Source organism: Megascapheus bottae, chromosome 7 (assembly GCF_031878675.1).
Source record: "Megascapheus bottae isolate mThoBot1 chromosome 7, mThoBot2.hap1, whole genome shotgun sequence".
Lineage (NCBI taxonomy): Eukaryota > Metazoa > Chordata > Mammalia > Rodentia > Geomyidae > Megascapheus > Megascapheus bottae.
In genome coordinates this window covers 62,366,998-62,387,671 of record NC_143515.1, presented here as the reverse complement: position 1 = coordinate 62,387,671, position 20,674 = coordinate 62,366,998, and the positions used below count along the sequence as shown (strand labels likewise).

Sequence of the window (20,674 nt, the reverse complement as noted above, 5' to 3'; positions counted from 1 at the left end):
TCAAGGTTAGCACTTTTACCACTTGAGCCACCCCACATACCACTTCCAGTTTACTGGAGGTTAATTGGAGTCTCATGGACTTTCGTGCCTGGGCTAACTTTTAACCATGATTCTGAGATCTCAGCCTCCTGAGTAGCTAGGATTATAGGCGTGAGCCACTGTTCCTGGCTTTTTTTTTTTTTTTTTTTTCTTTTATTTGCATCTTTTTTTTGGTACGGATACCAAGACTTGAATTCAGGGCCTGGCATTCTTAACATTTTAAAATGCTGTCACTCTATCACTTAAACTATATTTCCCTTTCTTCATTATAATATTAATACTATTCTTGAGCCACAGTCTAACTTGAAAATTAAAGGAAATTACATTTCAAGACCAAAGATTTTCTTCCTCTTGTTTCAGTTAACAAGTGATTTTTATGTAAGATTTGAGAAATCTGAATCTAATGTTGAATATCTCCATCTAAGTTCATAAAATTGGGAGTTCTACACATATCATTATTTTAAAACTTTTATCACTAACTTACGGTACATAATATGTCTTGAAAAATGAAAGACATGCATAGGAAAATGTCTTATGTTGGTTTTTTCAAGTATGACCTATTGATCAGTTTACTCAGTTATGTATATATAGTAAGATATATCATTCAAATATAACCACAAAATAAAATTGGGGAGTATAACAGGTACCATTCAAAGTCTTTTTATATTGTTCAGTTAGTAAGTGTTGGCACTTGGACTTGAACTCACGGCTTGGGTGCTGTCCTTGAGCTTGTTTTTTTTTTTTTTTTTTTTTTTTTTTTGCCAAGGATTGAACTCTGCCACTTGAGTTATGACTTCATTTCCAGCTCTTTTCTGGTTTCTTAGAGATAGGAATCTCATGGACTTTCCTGCCTTGGCTGCTTTTGTTTTATGATCCTTAAGTTGCAGTTTTTAGAAGCTAGGCCATTGTGGTTTGGACTGGCCAGTTGTTTTCAAAGGTTGATGATTTGAAGTAACACTTGGTAAATAAGTAAGTAGTGTAGAAGATGAAAAGATGTTTTAATGTTAACTGTTAATCATGAATTACTGTTAATAGTGATAAGCTATAGTATTTGGCCTGATTTTCCTAAAAGAATAATTCTGGACACATTCCAAAATACTGTTGCTCTATAGCCTGCCTTTAAAATCATTAACCTTGTTTTGGCATTTGTTGATGAAGTTATAGAGTATCTGGGTTTTGTCTCTGTTTAAAAACATATAGCTTGTATTTGACGTTGTAACTAAGTCACATTTCAAAGCTTTGTTGCACAAAGACTAATCTTCAATAATGGGAGATGATATAAGAAAAGTTGATGGTTGAGACCTTTTTTAAAAAAGATTTTTAAAGTGACCGTCATCACCTTAGGCAGATCTTCTAATAATTTATATAGTGGTAGTAGTACTTATATTTTTTTGTGTAAGAAAGGTTTTAAAAACCACAGTGATCAAAATTATTACTATAACTTTTTCTTCCATTTTAGGTAACCAGTGGAGCTTCATTAACAATAATCTGCATACTCAGAGCTTGAGTAGATCTTCCAAGGGAGGCAGTAGCCTTGATCGATTATATTCCAGAAAAATCCGAAAGCAGCTTGTTCATCATAAACAGGTAAAAGCAGGAAATTTTTTATTTTAATGTTCGAGGATGTCATTTTGGGAGTTATTGTAAAATAAATGTGCCTTAGATCATAGGTATAAGTTACCATGGGGATATGATTTAATAATTTAGAGACTTTGTTTGTCCAGTGACAATAGTGCCTATTTTGTAGGTTTTTCTGTTATGCGTTTAAATTTTTTCTTTTTTGGTGTTTGAACTAAAAGCCTTGTACTTGCTAGGCATATACTATAGTACTTGAGCTATGTCCCCAATCTTGTGATTGTTCTTTCGTTAGGGTCTTATCTTTACTGTCTGGCTAATCTAGACTGTATTCTTTCTATGCCTCCCTCATAGCTGGTATAATTTGCTTATACCACCATGCCCAAGTAATTGGTTAAGAAGGGAGTCTCAAGAAATGATAGTCTTTTGGTTCCATGCTGGTCATGGATCTCCATCGCCCTCATCTCAGTGTTCTAAGAAGCTGGGATCATAGGTGTGTGCCATGTGCCAACTAAATGGTTTGTTCTTTCCTTGTCTCTTATACCCATTGTAAGTGTAACCACCATTTTTTTGCCTAGGCCTCTCTGCCTCTTTTCTTTAATCTTATCTACTTTCAATGCTGTTACTAAATGGTTGTTTTTACACATTAACCTGATTGTACCATTTTTTCCTTAAATTCTGAATGTCTTCTGGTTGATCTTCAAGATGACAGACATGTCATCTGCATTTCCAGTTTGTAGATTTTAATGTTACTGTTAAGTATTAAGTGATACTGAATTTGTGATCCTTTCTTTTTCTTCTCTCTCTTTCAACCATCTCCCCTTGTTCAGTGCTGGAAATCACACCCAAGGCCTTGTTATGTTAGGAAGGTGGTCTGCTACATAGTTAAACCTTCATCCCTTTCTTCATAACTAAATCAGATTTTTACTGTCATGCAATATGGTCCATAGTAGCCCTGAATTCCTCTTTTCATTATCCTATGTCTTTTGTTCAGTACCTTTTATTTTGTTAACTCGAGATTTGTGCATCCCATTGAGAGAGCTTTTGGTTTTTCTTTTGAATTCTTTCTGGTTCAAATCAGGTTTGGTATGCAGAGCCTTCAGTTTATCATGTAGGTTTTCTAGTAGTTGAGCCATACACCATCCCTTTTATTTTGCCTGACTTATTTTTCTGATATTGTCTCTTATTTTTGCTTGCCTTGACTACAATTCTTTTTACACCTTCCTTGTAGTTGGGATGACAGGTGTGATTTCCTACATCTAGCTTATTGTTTGCAGTGAAGTTTTGTTGACTTCTGTGTGGGCTAGTCTTAAACCAAGATCCTTCCTTTTCCACCTTTCCAGTAGCTGGGATTATAGCATGGAGATGACCACACTGGGCCTGTTAAATGATTTCTTAAGGCATTGTTTGTGAATTATGTAGGTGTTCTTTCTAGCTTCTTTTTCTTAAAATGCTATTTTGAGTTTTATATTGAGTATATCAGTAGTTTGCTTTTGTTTTTGTTTTTTAATTGCTGAACACTATTCCATTCTTCATTTCTAAGTATTTTCCTATGGAGGAACCCTTTAGTTTTTGGCTTATGTTTATACCTTATTTTTTAAAAAAATCTAAGGAAATGAGTAAAGACTTAAGTGTACTTACTGAAAAACAAAACATTCTTACTTCAGAGGCTTAGTTTTATGGTAGAGTCTATGCTTTGCATGATCCTAACACCAGGTGTGGGGAGGAAGGGCACCCTCTTCTTTAGAAATACTGTTCTCGTAACAGTCCCTATTGTGTTAAGTGATGTTTGTCTAATTTACTTAAGGTGAAATTAGATTTCATATAAGAATCTATTGATTTGTCATGGTGAAAAAAGCTTTAAGCTTGTTTTGAACATTGGAATAAATATATATTTTCTCTTGTTTTTGAACTATAAACAAATTTGATAATGATGTTTTCTAACAGTGTAAAGTGCCCTTTTGAATTTTCTTTTTTTCCCCTTTCTTTTTCTGTAGTGCCTAGACTGGATCTCTGAGCTTAATTTTCTCATGGCTAGCGTTCTGCCACTTGAGCCAGAGCTCCACTTCCAGCTTTTTTGTAGTTTAGTGGAAATTACTCTTACAGACTTTTCTGTTTGAGCTGATTTTGAACTGATTTTGATCCTTAGATCCCAGCTTCCTGAATAGTTAGGATTCCAAGCATGAGCAGTAGTGCCAGCCCTTAGTAAATACTTTTAACTGATCTTTGGTAGTGCTAACTTGCCTTCTTTCAAATTCAATTTAAGTTTATTGTGCATAGTATATATGCTTCCTTTAGTTAGTTTGTGTATGAGATTGGAAAATAAAACCCTACTGTCATGTCTTTGTTAAATGTTACTGTTTGATTCTTTATTATGGACATTATTTCATTGGTAAAATTAGGAAGTGGTATAAGAAATATTAAGTATTATTTTGGTGGTTGTATTGAGTTTATTAAAAGATGTTATGTCCAGGAAATAAGCTCTAATATTTACAGTGATTGAGTGCCAGTTTGCTAACTTACTATCAAATAATTTAGAACAAAACAAATGTAATTCAACGATAAACAAAAGTATTTAATTTAAAATTACTTTTTCTTTCTTGATTGTAATTGTTGCAGATTTTAACTGTGAGTCCCCCTGCTAAAAATATAATCTGATTAGGCAGTTGGGGAATGTAGATTTTGAGTATCCAAGCTAATATACTAGAGTTGCAGATCTCTACATTACAGCCTCTGGTGGTCATTGTCAGAATGTTGAGAATATCAGTAGTTGATAAGTTAGTGATGGGTCACTCATGAGTTTATGGCATTCTGTTGCATTCCTATTGCTTCACACGTTTCCACTGACACTGTCTGATTGATCTAACAAATGTCAATGCATGTTAGTGATATAGTTCAGTGATAGAGCATTTGCCTAGCAAGGCTATAAAGTCTAAAAATCAAGGCACTGGTAAATTGAGTGTTTAGAAAGCTTCTTTGCTTTAAAGATGCTACCTCTTGCTGGGTACTCCCATAAAGAATTGGCCTTTTCTCTCTCCCTTCTTCTTCCTTTCCTTCCCCTTCTTCCCCTTCCTTGTTGGTAATGCTGGGATTTGAACTCTTGGTCTCACTTGAACTCTGCTACTTGAGCCATACATTCAGTCTTCCTTTTTGTTGATCAGTTTTGGAGATATATTGTCACAGAGTTTATGTACTGGCTGGCTTTGAATTTTGGTCCTCTGGATGTCATCCCCTGAGTAGCTAGGCTTATAGACCTAAGCCACTGGTGTCTGGCTAAGATACACTCTTTTCTAAAGGTTGCATGTAAGTCTGTGGTTATTTGAATTAAAACATTAAATACAGTCATATTAGATGAATATATTTACTATTCCCAGTGAAAGTCCCATCAAAGCAAAATTAAGAATACTTTTAAAAAATCCTGAACATTTTCCTCATATTTAAAAGTAAGCAATTCCTTTTTTACTATTAAAAGTATAGAATTTGCATCTATAATAAAATCTTTGTGATAATTCTCTTTTTCCATGGATAAGGAACTGATTGTTTTTTGTGGAGGTGGTACTGGAGTTTGAACTCACTGTTTTCCACTAGCTAGGCAGGCAGTCTACCATATTTTTTTTTTTTATTGTTGTTGTTGGTTTGTTTTTTTTTGGTAGGTTCCCACATTTTCATCTCTAGTAGTTTGGACTGTAATAATCCTATTTACATTTCCGGCATAGCTGGGGTGACAGGCGTGTACCACCATTGTACCTTATTGACTGAGATGGAATCTTACTATCATTTTTATTGGACTGGCATTAAACTGAAGTTCCTCCCAATGTCTGCCTCCTGAGTAACTAAGATTACTGGCCTGAGTCACTGTATCCAATTAGCCAGCAAAAAGCTGAAAGTAGAGGTGTGACTCAAATGGTAGCAGGCCACCCATGAGCTAGGGGAAAGTGTTGGGGTAGAAGAGAGAGAAACAATAGCACTAAACCTGAGTTCAGCCCCTCTACTGGCAGAAAAAAATATTACTGCATGTCTCATTACTATATGAGAGGACTATACAGATTTGCAGTTTCTGTTTTTAACATTTTAAAAATTATCACTAAGGAGTTGTACAGAAAAGTTAACAATTTCATGTTAGGTTACGAGTACAATGCTTCTTGGGCATTTTCATCCCTCCCTTCACTTTAATATTGTTATTTTTAAGATCAAGTTTATTTTTATTTTAAGCAACTTAACCTACTAAAAGCAAAGCAGAAGGCTTTGGTGGAACAAATGGAGAAAGAAAAAATACAAAGTAATAAAGGATCATCATATAAACTCCTGGTAGAGCAAGCAAAGCTAAAGCAGGCTACTTCAAAGGTATGATACATGCTTTTTAATGTAATTATCAGAATAGTCGCTTTCATTTTAGTATTTTTAAATTTTTGGAGTAATCTTTAGTCATGATTAGCAGATTTAAACATATTTGTTCTGCTTATCAACAGAAAAATCAGTTAGCTTTTAATTCAGTGAACTATAACCAAGGACATTATCTTCCCAGTGTTATTACCTTCAAGTGGATTGAGGTTGATTAAATTGAAGGTATGATGCAATAGATAGTTTTTCCCAGGCAGCATTGAAGGTCCTATGTAGTATTGTCATCATTAAATATAAAACTATACAGAACAACCATTGATACCATTTAAAAATAAAATTAAAGTGAAAACCTTGACATTTGTTTCCTTTAGTTTTGTTTTGAAAGGTTTTCAGTGGTTTAGAATAGAAACTTGGTTTAGATCCAGTGATGTACAGTCCTGAAATGTACCTTCTCTTTTCCATATGCAAGTACAGATTTAATATGATTTTTAATTAGTTAAAAATTGCCTGGCATGATGGCACACGCCTATATTCCTAGCACTTGGGAACCTAACCTTAGGCAGGAGGATTGTAAGTTCAAGTCCAGCTAGGACTACATAATAAGAGACTGTCTCAAAAAGAGCCCAATAAATTTAACAGTAATAATTTGGTATGTAATATGTACATATGTGTTTGTATATCCGTGTATATGTCAGAGAAACGTTTAGTATTGTTTCTATAAATATGGAACTACTGTAGATTTTAGAATAACATATTGTACTTTTTTTCCCCTATTCCTGTTCCTTTTTTTTTAAATTTTGGTAGTAGGGATTGAACTCAAAACATTGTACCATTTTGATGTAGTCCTGTTAGATTTAGGCTTCATCCCTCAGCCTTCTCAGTTGGAGAGATCATGGTGTGTACTATCCAGTTATGTTTTTGACATGGTTGTTTTTGACTTTTATCTAGGCTGGCCTTAAATCATTATCCTTTTGTCTCTACTAGAAATTTCAGGAAAGCATTGCCTTGCCTGATCAAAAAGTTAGTTTTATCATCAGCTTTGTATGAATTACATTTAGGATGTTTTGATAATACATACTTATATTGGTAAATTTGGCCCAATATTTTCCAGTGGCCTTTATATAGAAACTTAGCCTCACTAGGAAATAAGGTATATTGATTAGTATAGATTTTAATAAACTTTACCTTTCAAAGTATGGTTTATTTAAAGTTGTTGTGGGCTAAGTGAATATTTTCCTTTCATAAATGTGTGCTGATTATTTTCATGAACTAATCACTGATTTTGTTACTGTACATTTTATATCCAGCACTTCAAAGATTTAATACGTTTGCGTCGAACAGCAGAATGGTCTCGTTCAAATATAGACACAGAAGTTACAACAACAAAAGAAAGTCCTGAGATAGAACCCCTGCCATTTACTCTGGCTCATGAACGTTGTATTTCAGTAGTCCAAAAACTTGTTTTATTTCTCCTTTCAATGGATTTTACATGCCATGCAGATCTTTTACTATTTGTTTGTAAGGTAAGTCAAGTACTATGTATAATCTGTAAGTGCAGACATTTGTGGTCAGAAAATGTACTTGGAATTGATGTTTTAAATTGATTTTGATTAGGAAAAGTTGTAATTCCTTTTTTGTTTTGGAATAAGGTTAAACATTTTTTTAACTTATTCTTAATGGGAATGATTTAAATTTTAATTGGTTTATATCTTGAGGGCTATTTCAAACTTTCCTTTATCTTAATTAAAATAGCCAATATACATATGTGTCAACATTCCTCCCCCCCCCCCCGTTCTTTCTTTCGACAGTCATGAGGCCTGAACTCTTGGCCTAGGTGCTTTCCCTGAGCTTTTTTTTTTTTTTTGCTCTAGGATAGAGTGCTCTACCATTTTGAGCCATAGTATCACTTCCAGTTTTCTAGTGGTTACTTGGAAATAAGAGTCTCATGGACTTTTCTGCCTGGGCTGGCTTTGAACCTCAATCCTCAGGTTTCAGGCACCGGAGCTAGGATTACAGGCATGAACCACTGGTACCCAGCTTTCTTATAGCATGTTTATTGTTTGCATACTTATGATTCTTAGGTATTCCATTCTTACTTGAAATTTAATGTTTGATTACATACTTTTTATTACATTTTAAGTGATTATTGTTATTTTTGCAAGTCCTAGGGCTTGAACTCAGGGCCTCAGCACTGTCCTTGGGCTTTCTTTCATCAAAGCTAGCACTCTACCACTTGAGCCACACCACCATTTCTGACTCGGTACTATGTGGTACTGAGGAATCGAATCCAGGTCTTTATGCATGCTAGGCAAGCACTCTACCACTAGGCCAAACTCCTGGCCCCGACTAGCCAAGTTCTTGTTGTTGTTGTTGTTTGTTTGTTTGTTTGCAGAGCCACTGTCTAGGAAAGGTTCGTCTTGTGCTATGATACTAGTTCTTAAGTTATTTGATGCTAAAATCATTGTGCCACTTTAGTGATAAATTGCTATTTATGTATTTTCATGGTTTCTTTTTGAAATTTTATTCATATGTAGTTATACAAAGAGGTTACAGTTCTACAAGTCAAGTTATGAATATAGGGTAACTTGAACAGTGTCATCCATTATTCTTATCTCTACCCTCAGGTTACATAGTTGTGTGGTGTTTTTTTGTTTTTTTTTTTTTGGCAGTCCTCTCTGTGTATATTGACTGTAGCAACCGCATTTACTCATCTTTCCTCCTTCCATTCATGTGCTCCCTTTTTTTCTCCCCCTAAAAAACAACAACAGAGGGCCAGGAGTTTGGCCTAGTGGTAGAGTGCTTGCCTAGCATGCACGAAGACCCAGGTTCGATTCCTTGGTACTACATATATAAAAAAGCTGGAACTGGTACTATGGCTCAAGTGGCAGAACACTGGCCTTGAGGAAAGCCCAAGGACAGTGCCCAGGCCCTGAATTCAGTCCCCAGCACTTGCCAAAACAAAAACAAAAACAAACAACAAAAACAAAACATGTTTCGCCAGGCACCAATGTCTTATGCCTGTAATTCTAACTACTCAGGAAGCTTAGATCTGAGGATCACAGTTCAAAGCGAGCCCAGGCTGGCTATGATATTCTTACCTCCAGGTAACCACCAGGAAACTGGGAGTGGTGCTGTGGCTCAAGTGGTAGAACTCTAGCCTTGAGCTGAAGAGCTCAGGGATAGCTGTCAGGCCCAGAGGTCAAGCCCCACCCTCAGCACACACACCCTCAAAACATGTTTCCTGGAATTCCTTTTATTATTATTTTTTACTGTGATAGTTATGATTCTATAAAATGTATTACAGGTTCTTGCACGCATTGCAAATGCTACAAGGCCAACTATTCATCTCTGTGAGATTGTGAATGAACCACAACTGGAAAGACTGCTGTTACTTTTGGTTGGAACTGACTTCAATAGAGGAGACATATCTTGGGGTGGTGCATGGGCTCAATATTCCTTAACTTGTATGCTACAGGATATTTTAGCAGGTTTGTCAGTATTTTTTTCCTTAATACATTAAAATTAGCTTGTCATTCTTATTTAAAATACTCCTTAAAGAACAATACAACTTCTTAAAATGTAACATTTGTTTTGAACAATGTTATAGTATTAGCGGCCTTTAATATTACTTTTGTTTTTAATTACATTGAAATGATAGGTAAATGTTAGTTTTTAAATGTTTTTAATACCAGTGGCATGTGGCTTACCTAGTTCTCTATATGATACTGAGGAAATCACTGCTGCCACTATGTTTCTTTATTTGTTAAATAGTGGTGATAAGAATGCATACATTTTTTCAAGTGCTTAGGCTTTGCTCATTCAATACAGGAGAATTGTTGGCACCAGTAGCTGCAGAAGCCATGGAAGAAGGCCCTGTAGGGGATGATGTGGGAGCTACAGCTGGTGACTCTGATGACTCTCTGCAGCAGTCTTCTGTTCAGTTGTTGGAAACAATAGATGAACCTTTAGCACATGATATGACAGGTAAACGTTATTGTGTTCCCAGTATCTAAAGGATAATAAATGAAAGTATGACTTAAAGGATACTTCTAAAATTTACTTTTTGGTTTTTCTCTTATACATTTGGCATATAAATATCAAGTTGTCCTCTTGGTAAATATATTTGACATTGGTGGTTTTACATTATATAAAAATATTATCATTTTTAATGTTCTTATTTCGATCTCATTTGATTATATATGTTGATTAAAATGTGTAGAGAACACTTAAACTTCAGGCATGGAGTGTGGCCTAGCATGCATGGAAGCCCTGGGTTCGATTCCTTGGTATCATCCACGCAGAAAATGCTGAACTGGTGCTGTGGCTTAAGTGGTAGAGTGCTAGCTTTGAGAAAGCTCAAGGACAATGCTCAAGCCCTATGTTCACACCCCAGGACTGGCCAGAAGAAAAGGTTTTAAAATCTGTGTGTGGGCTGGGAGTTTGGCCTAGTGGTAGAGTGCTTGCCTAGCATGCATGAAGACCTGGGTTCGATTCCTTGGTACCACATACATTGGGGGGAAAAAAGCCGAAAGTAGTGCTGAGGCTCAAGTGGTAGAGTGGTGAGAAAGTCCAAGGCCAGTGCTCAGGCCCTGAGCTCAAGCCCAGGACTGGGAAAAAAAAATAATAAAAAAAAGTTAAAAAAAAAAAACACATATGTTTAAACAGATATAATAGTCTAATAAACTTTCCTTCCCTAGCTGGCTTTGAACTGCTATCCTTAGGTCTCAGCTTACTGAGTAAAAGTGTAGGCAAATACATTGTTGTTGTGTAACTAAAGCATTTAAGTTTATGTTAAATACTTTACCAGAAATTTTTTTCATTCATTTGAAGGTACACCTCCTCTTTCTTCTTTGGAAAAAGATAAAGAAATTGATCTTGAGCTACTTCAAGATCTAATGGAAGTTGACATCGATCCTTTAGATATTGATTTGGAAAAGGATCCTCTTGCAGCCAAAGTCTTTAAGGTATGTTACTAGAATATCTTTGCACTAAACGGTTTTTATCACAGACTTCTTTTTTTGCTATTAGTTATTCAAAAGAGCTCATTCCTTATATTCAAAATACCTTAAATTGATATACTGTAGAAAGTGAGAGAAATCTTGTATTATGTTTATGATACAAAGGCTGAAGAAATGCATCAGTGGTACTCAGACACTGGTCAAAATGTATTATTGGTTCTTATAAATCTTTTAAATTATGAATAGGTTGTAAGAATTTAAAAGACAAAGTGTTAGTGTTCTGTTTGAGTTTAAACAATGTAAATTTTTGTCACTCATAGGAGAGAAAAGTTAACTAAATTTTTTCTTCATTTTTTTTTAAGCCAATAAGCAGTACATGGTATGATTATTGGGGTGCTGAGTTTGGTACCTACAATTACAACCCTTACATTGGAGGTCTGGGAATTCCTGTAGCAAAGCCACCAGCAAATACAGAAAAGAATGGATCACAGACAGTTAGTGTTTCAGTTTCTCAGGGTAAGTGTGTATGTGTGTGTGTGTGTATGTGTATGTGTATGTGTGTGTGTGCCCGTGCCCGTGCCCATGCCCGTGCACACACTTGAACATTTTAAGGTGTATGGTGTTCTTGAAAACAAGTTATATGTCTAATCCCAGCACTGATATGTGTTAGGCCAACTCTTTCTTCTGGGAACATTCAATCTCAAAAGCAAACAAAGGCAGATGAGGTGGAGCAGATGTGGAGGAGGTGGAGTAGATGAGGTGGAGCAGAGGTGGAGGTGGTGGAGCAGAGGTGGAGGTGGTGGAGCAGATGAGGAGGTGGTGGAGCAGATGAGGAGGTGGTAGAATAGATGAGGAGGTGGTGGCGTAGATGAGGAGGTAGTATAGTAGATGTGGAGGAGGTAGAGTAGATGAGGAGGTGGAGGAGTAGATGTGGAGGAGGTGGAGTAGATGTGGAGGTGGTGGAGCAGATGAGGAGGTGGTAGAGCAGATAAGGAGGTGGTGGAGCAGATGAGGAAGTGGTGGAATAGATGAGGTGGTGGAGTAGATGAGGAGGTAGTGGAGTAGATGTGGAGGAGGTGGACTAGATGAGGAGGTGGTGGAGCTGATGAGGTGGTGGAGCTGATGAGGTGGTGGGATAGATGAGGAGGTGGTGGAGTAGATGAGCAGGTGGTGGATCAGATGAGCAGGTGGTGGAGCAGATGAGGTGTTGGTGGAGCAGATGAGAAGGTATAGAACATAAGGAGGTGATGGAGCAGATGTGGTGGTGGTAGAGCAGATGAGGAGGTGGTGGAGCAGATGAGGAGGTGGTGGCGCCATGAGGAGGTGGTGGAGCAGATGTGGAGGTGGTGGAGCAGATAAGGAGGTGGTAGAGCAGATGAAGTGTTGGTGGAGCAGATGAAGTGTTGGTGGAGTAGATGAAGAGGTGGTGGAGCAGATGAAGAGGTGGTGGAGCAGATGAAGAGGTGGTGGAGTAGTTGTGGAGGTGGTAGAGCAGATGAGAAGGTGGTGGAGCAGATGAGGAGGTGGTGGAGCAGATGAGGTGGTGGAGTAGTTGTGGAGGTGGTAGAGTAGATGAGGAGGTGGTGGAGCAGATGCGGAGGTAGTGGAGCAGATGCGGAGGTAGTGGAGTGCCGGAGCCAGCGGGCAGGAAACCAGTGTTAGCAGATTGGGATTCCGGAAATAGGGGGCAGGGACTAGGAAAAAATAGAAGAGACACAAACAGATGGGGTTCGGGAGGACTAAAGCCCAAATCAGCGGCCCAAGACGGCTGTTAGCTGAAGACTGCTGCCTAAGGCTGCAGCTCAGTTTATTTCAAGTTCTGACCTTAAATAATCTTCTGAAAACTAGGGAACTGCCAGAGGCTACATTCATACAAAATAGTAACCAAGTCACAGATAGGATAAAAAAAAAACAAAAAACAAATACAGCTGTAATTGTACATTAATGAATATTTTGTTGCAAAATTAAATCTATGAATATTTCTAGGAAAATTTACTATCAGAGTAATGTTGTAAGTACCATTTACCTTATCACTGTATTTGTAAGAACTTCCATTTATTGATTGTTTTTCTCTCTCAGATTAAGACTTAGGAAAAAGTATTTGAGGGTTGTTTTTAATGCCCCCCCTCCCCCCAATCCTAGGGCTTAAAATCAGGGCCTAGGTACTGTCACTGGCTTCTTTTACTCAAGGCTAGCTACCACCTGATCCACAATTCCACTTCTGGCTTTTTCTGTTTATGTGCTACTGAGGAATCGGACCCAGGGCTTCATTCATGCTAGGCAAGCACTCTATGACTAAGCCACATTCCCAGCCCGTTGATAATGATCTTGTGCTTTGTTTTAATTTGCCTTCATTATTACATATTTACAAATACAACAAAAACCCATTGAAAATTTATTTGTTTAGGTATTTGGAATATACTAATCATATACGTAATAAAACAAAATCTTGAGCCAGGTGCTGGTGGCTCGCTGGTGGCTCTTATCTATAATTATAACCACACAGGAGACTTAGACCCCAGGATCACAGTTCAGAGCCAGCCTGGACAGGAAAGTCTGTGAGACTCTTATCTGCAATTAACTACTGAAAAGCTGGAATTGGAGATGTGGTTTAAGTGCTAATCTTGACCAGAGAAGTTCATGGAAAGCACCCAGATCTCTAAGTTCATGCCCCATGACTAGCACTAAAAAACAAACAAAAAAGGAAAGAAAGGAAGAAAGAAAGAAAGAAAAGAAGAACACAAAACAAAAAATGTTGGGTGCCAGTGGCTCACAGCTCTAATCCTAGCTACTCAGGTGACTGAGATCTGAGGATAATGGTTTAAGGCCAGTCCAGGCACGCAAGTCCATAAAACTATATTTTAATATAGTTTTATTGTAAGTAATAGAAGGGTTACATTATATTTGCCAGATAGAAGTTGCATTACTTCACAAACATTGCTACCCTTTCTCATGTTTTTGTCCCCGTGTCCGTGAAACTGTTATATCCAATTAACCACCAGCAAGCTTGAAGTGGCACTGTGGCTCTAAGTAGTAGAACTCTAGTCTTGAGCCGAACAGCTCAGGGTCAGCATCCAGGCCCAGAGTTCAAGCCCTGAGTTGGAAAAATAAATGAACAACAACAACAACAAAATATATGATAAATTAAGAAGAGGTCATTTATTGCCTTATCTTTGGGATACTTTTCACTCTATATTATATGCATATGAAGAAGTGCTTAGGCATTATAATTTGGTGTTGAAGCTAGTAATGTAGTTATTTGATAAATTCACCCCTCCTAATTTGTGTTTATATTCAATTTCCTATGCTCTGCATTCAAGGTATATATTTTGGTAGATTGTTACAGAAATTGTTTATTGTTCTCACTGCATTTTATTACTGACTTATGAATAAGTATGCCTGTGTGTAGGTGTATGTGGGGGTGTGGGGGAGCATGTGTGTGTGTGTGTGTGTGTGTGTGTGTGTGTGTGTGCGCTTGCTTGAATGCACTTTCATGGGCAGGACCTGAGCAAATCAGGTCCTTGGCACTTCCCTGAGCTTTTGTGTTCAAAGCTAGTAAATATACTTCCCCTTGTGCCACAGCTATGCTTTCAGCTTTTTTGGTGGTAATTGGGGACAAGAGTATCATGGACTTTTCTGCTTGGTCTGGTTTTCAGACCTGATCCTGAGATCTACCTAGGATGGATTCACATTGACCTGTCTAGTTACAATAAAAGTGAACGGTTTTAAGAGTTATACTTCTTTCTAAATGAGAAACCAGGCTCTCAATATGTTTAATATTCATGAGTGTTGGTGGCTCACAACTGTAATTCTAGCTACTAAGGAAGCTAAGATCTAAGGTTCGCAATTCTGAAGAAAGCCAGGCAGAAAATTCTATGAGCTTCTTACCTCCAATAAACCAGCAAAAAGCTAGTAGTGCTGATAGGGAGCAAGTGATAAAGCATTAGTGTTGTAATGAAAAATCCAAGGGAGAATGCAAGGTCTTGAGTTCAGTTTCCAGCATCAGCAGACAAAAAGGCTTACAACAAATGTTCTATTGCTTCATTTAAAGTTTTTAATTAAACAGTTTCTACTTTTAAATCATTTAAAATTTTTTTTGGTTGGTCATGAGATTTGAACTCTGGGCCTGAGTGTTATCCCTGAGCACTTCAACTCAAAGCTACTGCCCTACTCATTGAGCCACAGCAGTACTTTTCTGGTGGTTAATTGAAGATAAGAGTCTCACAGATTTTAGTGCCCGGGCTGTCTTTCAACTGCTATCCTCAGATCTCAGCCTACTGAGCAGGTTACAGGCATGAGCCACTGGTGCCTGGCACAAATGTCAATATTTTAACCCAATTTGAACAGGATTTTTACTTATTCCAGCTCTGATATGCCAGGTTGTATAAGAAGGGTAGGGCCTATATAATAATGATGAAAATTACTTTTATGTTTGTAATAATCCTTTGACATTTGTCACTAATATTTTACCTGTTAATTGCCTTTATAGCCCTAGATGCTCGCCTGGAAGTTGGACTGGAACAACAAGCAGAACTTATGTTGAAAATGATGTCTACTCTTGAAGCAGATTCCATTTTGCAAGCATTAACAAACACATCACCTACTTGTAAGTACAATGATCATTGGATTTTTTATTTTTTTGGCCACTCCTGAGTCTTAAACTCAGGGCCTGAGCACTGTCCTTGGGCTTTCTCAAGGCTAATGCCTTGAGCCACAGCATCACTTCTGGCTTTTTCTATGGATGTGGTACTGTGGAAATCAGACCCAGGTCTGCTAAGCAAGCACTCTTCCCCTAGGCCAAACTCCTGGCCCTCAGTGGTTTTATTTACTAAGTGTTTCATGTGATTTCAGCAAGAACAGTTTAAAAAATTTGTAAGAAACACATCTCACTGTAAAGGATACACACAGATTGAAAGTAAATGGAAAATGATATGTCATGCAAATGGAACCTGAGAGCTAACAAAAGCATTTATACTCAGATTTTTCAAAATGGTCTTCAGTCATAATTAACCAGAGAAGATAAATAAGATTCCACATTATAATAAAGTAAACTATGCATGCATCTAGAAGATTTGATGATTCTAAATATATATAAAGAATATTGATGTACCAATTTTATAAAATAAATTATGAGATACAAACAGATAAATGTATGTAATGATAGTGGATAATTTTCAACATCCAAAATTTCAGTAGTAGATTTATCCAGGCCAGAATGCTTTGTAGTTATTTTAAGCATTTTTTCTGCTGTACATACTTACAAGTTGAAATAACTGAAATTTAGGAAAAAATTGTATCTGTTTTGTTTTTCAGTATCACAGTCTCCTAATGGAACAGATGATTCACTTCTTGGTGGTTTGCAGGCTACAAATCCAACCAGCCAACTCATTATACAGTCATCATCTGTCCCAATGTTAAATGTTTGTTTCAACAAACTTTTTTCTATGCTTCAAGTTCATCATGTTCAGGTATAACAATAGGAGAAAATGGCGTGTTTTTACATATTGCTACTTTGTTAAAAAAATGCACTAAAAGGCCTCTTTCTAGCCTGACACATGTGATTTCTTTATTATTGTAGAAGATTTGTGGCCCATTTTTATGATTTTAAGAATTAGTTTTAAAATATATTTATTATTAAACAGTTTTGCCAAGGGATTTCAATTCCAGAATTCAGGTTATGAATAGAGTGCATCTAGGTCATTATAATGTTCTCCCCTCTTCCCCTTCCTTCCCATTCTATCTCTTCCCTCTGTTGAGAGCCTGGTTTCTCATTTAGAAAGAAGTATAACTTTTAAAACTGTACACTTTTATTGTAACTAGATAGATCAATGTGAATCCCTCCTTGTGTTAGTTATGGAATACCTTCTAAGTGTAGTCATTTAGTACTATCCTTTGATTTATGGACTTGAATCATCTGTTTTAATTTGTATGAGGTAAATTTCAACTTTAAATTCAGTTAAATTTTGTTATGTTAAGAATTTTGAGTTGTATTTTCTTTTTGCATGTATTGAAGTCACTGGAAGCAATATTTAATATTTAAAATTCTTTAATTATGGTAGATTTATGAATTATGACTTTTACTTATATCTTTCCATTTTCCCCCCTATATTTTGCTTTTTAGTTGGAATCACTTCTCCAATTGTGGCTTACATTGAGTCTTAATTCTAGCTCATCTGGAAATAAAGAGAATGGAGCAGACATTTTTTTATATAATGCTAATCGAATACCTGTTATTACATTGAATCAAGGTATTACTTAGTAGTAGTAATATCATTATTTCAGATTATATAATGGGTTAACATTGCAATGTAAATACTTTTTCCCTTTTTTTTTTCTTTTTCCTTTTTCCTTTGCACTTGCTATGTTTATGCTAGAAAGTCATGCTTTAAGCTCTCTTTTGTCTTTTGTCTTCTTTTGCGGGGGGGCAGTGGGGGGTTTGTCATAGGCCTGGGTACTGTCTATGATCTCGTAAGGCAGGCCAGCACTCGACCAGTTGATTAACAGTGCCACTTCAGTTTTCTGGTGGTTAATTGGAGATAAGAGTCTCATGGACTTTTTGTACTAGGACTGGCTTTGAACCAGGATCTTCAGATCTCAAATCTCTGAGTAGCTAGGATTACAGACATGAGCCACCATCACTAGAGTCTTCCTTTGCCTTTTTTAGAGTTCACTGACTGATTAATTTGTAAGTATGGTATACCTCTTGATTCTTGTGTTTACCAGATTATGTTCAAGGATTAGAATCGACATTTTGCAGGATGTCAGCCACCTTGACATCCCAGGTGGCTGACAGATATAGCCTCCAGACCTATATTTGACCTGAACATTCCTATCAGGCCATTTCTTCCATTATAAATTGGAGTGGTATACATTGCAAATTATCTAATTATTCTCTCTCTCCTTTTTTTCCCTTCCTTCCTTCCTTCCTTCCTTCCTTCCTTCCTTCCTTCCTTCCTTCCTTCCTTCCTTCCTTCCTTCCTTCCTTTGCCATGGGGCTTGAACTCTGGGCTTGGGCACTGTCCCTGAGCTCTTCAGATCAAAGCTACCACCCTACTCCTGGGCCTGGGTGTTGTCCCTAAGCTCTTCAGCTCTTGGCTACCCTCTACCCCTGAGCCACAGCCCCACTTCCCATTTTCTAGTGATTAATTGGAGATAAGAGTTTCATGTTCTTTAGTGCTGGGGCTGGCTTTGAACAACATTCTGCAGGTCTCAGCCTCCTGAGTAGCTAGGATTACAGGCCTGAGCCTCCATGCCCATGCCCGGCCTAATTATTCTTTTGAGTTTTCCCTTTTGTTGTGAGGTGGCATTCCTTTTGGTTGTTTATTCCAGTTTTTCCAGTATGTCTCTTCCCCCCACCTTTGCTATTATTTAATGTGAGTCATTTTAATACCATACCTATTGTGTTGAATAGAAAAATCCAACAAAGTTCTAATTCTTACTAGCCATTTTATGTGTTATAGTTAGATTTTGAAATCTTGCAATAAAACATTCCTGACCTCTGAGTGTTTGAATTATATTTATTACATTAATTATTTTTATTTTATTCTTTGCTAATTTTGGGGTTGAACTCAGGGCTCTGTCCTCAAGCCTATCTGTGCTTAAGGCTAGTGTTCAACCACTCCAGCCACAGCACCACTTTGAGCTTTTCCTTAGTAGCTTATTGGAAATTAGAGTCTCGTAGACTTCTCTGCTAGGGCTGGCTTCAAAGCATGATCTTCATATCTCAGCCTCCTGAGTAGCTAACATTACAGGCATGAGCTCTGGTACGTGGCTGGGTTATATTTAATGAGGGAACTGTTTACAGTTTGCATTGCGTAGTCGCTGATAAAATAGTCTTTTTAGTTACTACTATTTTAAAAATTCTTAGCTCTTTTTTTTTCCTGCTCAGTAAAAGTTTTTTTCTTTGTCTTTTCTGTGTAGCATCAATAAATAGCTTTCTCACAGTGCTAGCTTGGTATCCCAATACATTACTTCGGACGTGGTGCCTTGTACTTCATAGTCTAACACTTATGACAAACATGCAGCTTAACTGTAAGTTTAAATTTTATTTATTTAAGTTTTAAATACTTTAATTTATTTGCTCTCATTAAAAGTATAGTTGTTAGATGAATTATAACTAGGAAATGACTGAATTCTTTTGAATTCTGTCATATTCAATACTTATGTTATTGCCATAATCGATTGGATATTGTATCTTTTCAGGAATCACTTCATTAAATAAAAGCACTTTCAAAGTGATAAAGCTTTTATTTAAACTACTGATTAGTATCAGAGTGCCATTCTGTTTTCCTGTTTACACACTATATATTCCAAAAAGGGGTTCAAAGGTATCACAAAAAATTTAATGCAAAGAATGTTTAATCAGGCCAGGAGCGTGGCCTAGTGGTACAGTGCTCACATAGCATGCATGAAGCCCTGGGTTCGATTCCTCTGTATTGCATACACATACAAAACACCTGGTAGTGCTGCTGTGGCTCAGGTGGTAGGGCACTGACCTTCAGCTTTCTCAAGGCCAGTGCCCAGGCCCTGAGTTCAAACTCCAGGACTGGGGTGGGGGTGGGGGAGGGAGGAGGAAGAATAATGTTTAATCATCTCAGAAAACTGGTGTGTTCCCTAAGCATTAATGAAGAAAATATAACCTATGTAGAATTAACATGTAAAAAGAAGGAGCACTTTAAAAAAAAAAAAGGAGCATTTTTTACCCAAATTGATCTTAGGTGACCTACTTTTTGTGGAAGAAGAAATAGTTACTAAGAATAGGGTTTTTTTTTTTTGTTTTTCTGTAGGTCTATAAGGATTTAGCTGTTTCCTTCCCAGTTGATTATATAAGATACAAAGTAAACATGTGGTAGATAAAAATAGAATGAAGTCCAGATCTGTCAATTGAGTGGAGATTGAATGAACTCTTTTGTAATTAATGTGAATATGGGAGTTTTCCTTAGAACCAAAAGGTTTTAGTAAGTTTTGCATTTCTCTGTTTCATGGCTCATTTGTAATTATGGAGTTATTTGTTCATTTATCTTTCACTTTAGCTGGTTCCAACAGTGTCATTGGGACTCAGGAGAGTACTGCTCATCTGTTGGTTTCCGATCCAAACCTTATTCATGTGTTAGTGAAATTTCTTTCTGGTACAAGTCCACATGGAACAAACCAACACAGTCCGCAGGTAACTCAGCTTTTAGCTAGTGATGTGCCTAGACCATCATGCAAGAAAAAAAAAAATTGGTTGCGTAAAAGTAATTGAAAGTATTATTCATAAAATATTAAATAGGTTTTGGGGCCAGGAGTTTGGCCTAGTGGTAGAGTGCTTGCTTAGCATGCACGAAGACCAGGTTTCAATTCCTCGCTACCACTTACATAGAAAAAAAGCCAAAAGTGGTGCTGAAGCTCAAGTGGTAGAGCTCTAGCCTTGAGAAAGTCCAAGGACAGTGCTCAGGCCCTGAGCTCAAGTCCAGGACTGACAGAAAAAAAAAAAAAGGTTTTGATGTGCATATATATCTTTGACATTGATTTTGAATAATTTAAGAAATTCTTAAATGTTTACGAATTCAGGAAAACATTTACAGTTTTTGGAATTAGTTTGTGCGCTTGCGTGTGTGTGTGTGTGTGTGTGTGTGTGTGTGTGTGTGTGTGCGTGCGTGCTCTTGAGAGAGACACACACAGACATAGAGAGAGGTAGAGACAGATTATTTTTGCTTAAATTTAGGTTCTCGCCCTTTTCACTTAACATCTTTGCTCAATACTGACATTCTCCCTTTTGA

At 37.0% G+C, this 20,674-nt stretch overlaps 1 protein-coding gene across 10 annotated transcripts in view; it reads left to right on the top strand.

Moving 5' to 3' along the window:
• The window catches only part of Birc6 (baculoviral IAP repeat containing 6), a 186,928-nt gene that overhangs the window by 78,348 nt on the left and 87,906 nt on the right, over positions 1-20,674 (top strand). For all 10 annotated transcript variants that reach the window (XM_090337185.1, XM_090337184.1, XM_090337183.1 and 7 more), the window contains exons 33-44: positions 1,499-1,626; positions 5,827-5,958; positions 7,263-7,478; positions 9,260-9,443; positions 9,784-9,939; positions 10,786-10,919; positions 11,276-11,429; positions 15,403-15,519; positions 16,227-16,381; positions 17,035-17,161; positions 18,834-18,944; positions 19,946-20,079. In XM_090337185.1, coding sequence (XP_090193311.1) covers positions 1,499-1,626; positions 5,827-5,958; positions 7,263-7,478; positions 9,260-9,443; positions 9,784-9,939; positions 10,786-10,919; positions 11,276-11,429; positions 15,403-15,519; positions 16,227-16,381; positions 17,035-17,161; positions 18,834-18,944; positions 19,946-20,079 — 1,748 coding nt within the window. The remainder of the gene's footprint in view (positions 1-1,498; positions 1,627-5,826; positions 5,959-7,262; positions 7,479-9,259; positions 9,444-9,783; positions 9,940-10,785; positions 10,920-11,275; positions 11,430-15,402; positions 15,520-16,226; positions 16,382-17,034; positions 17,162-18,833; positions 18,945-19,945; positions 20,080-20,674) is intronic.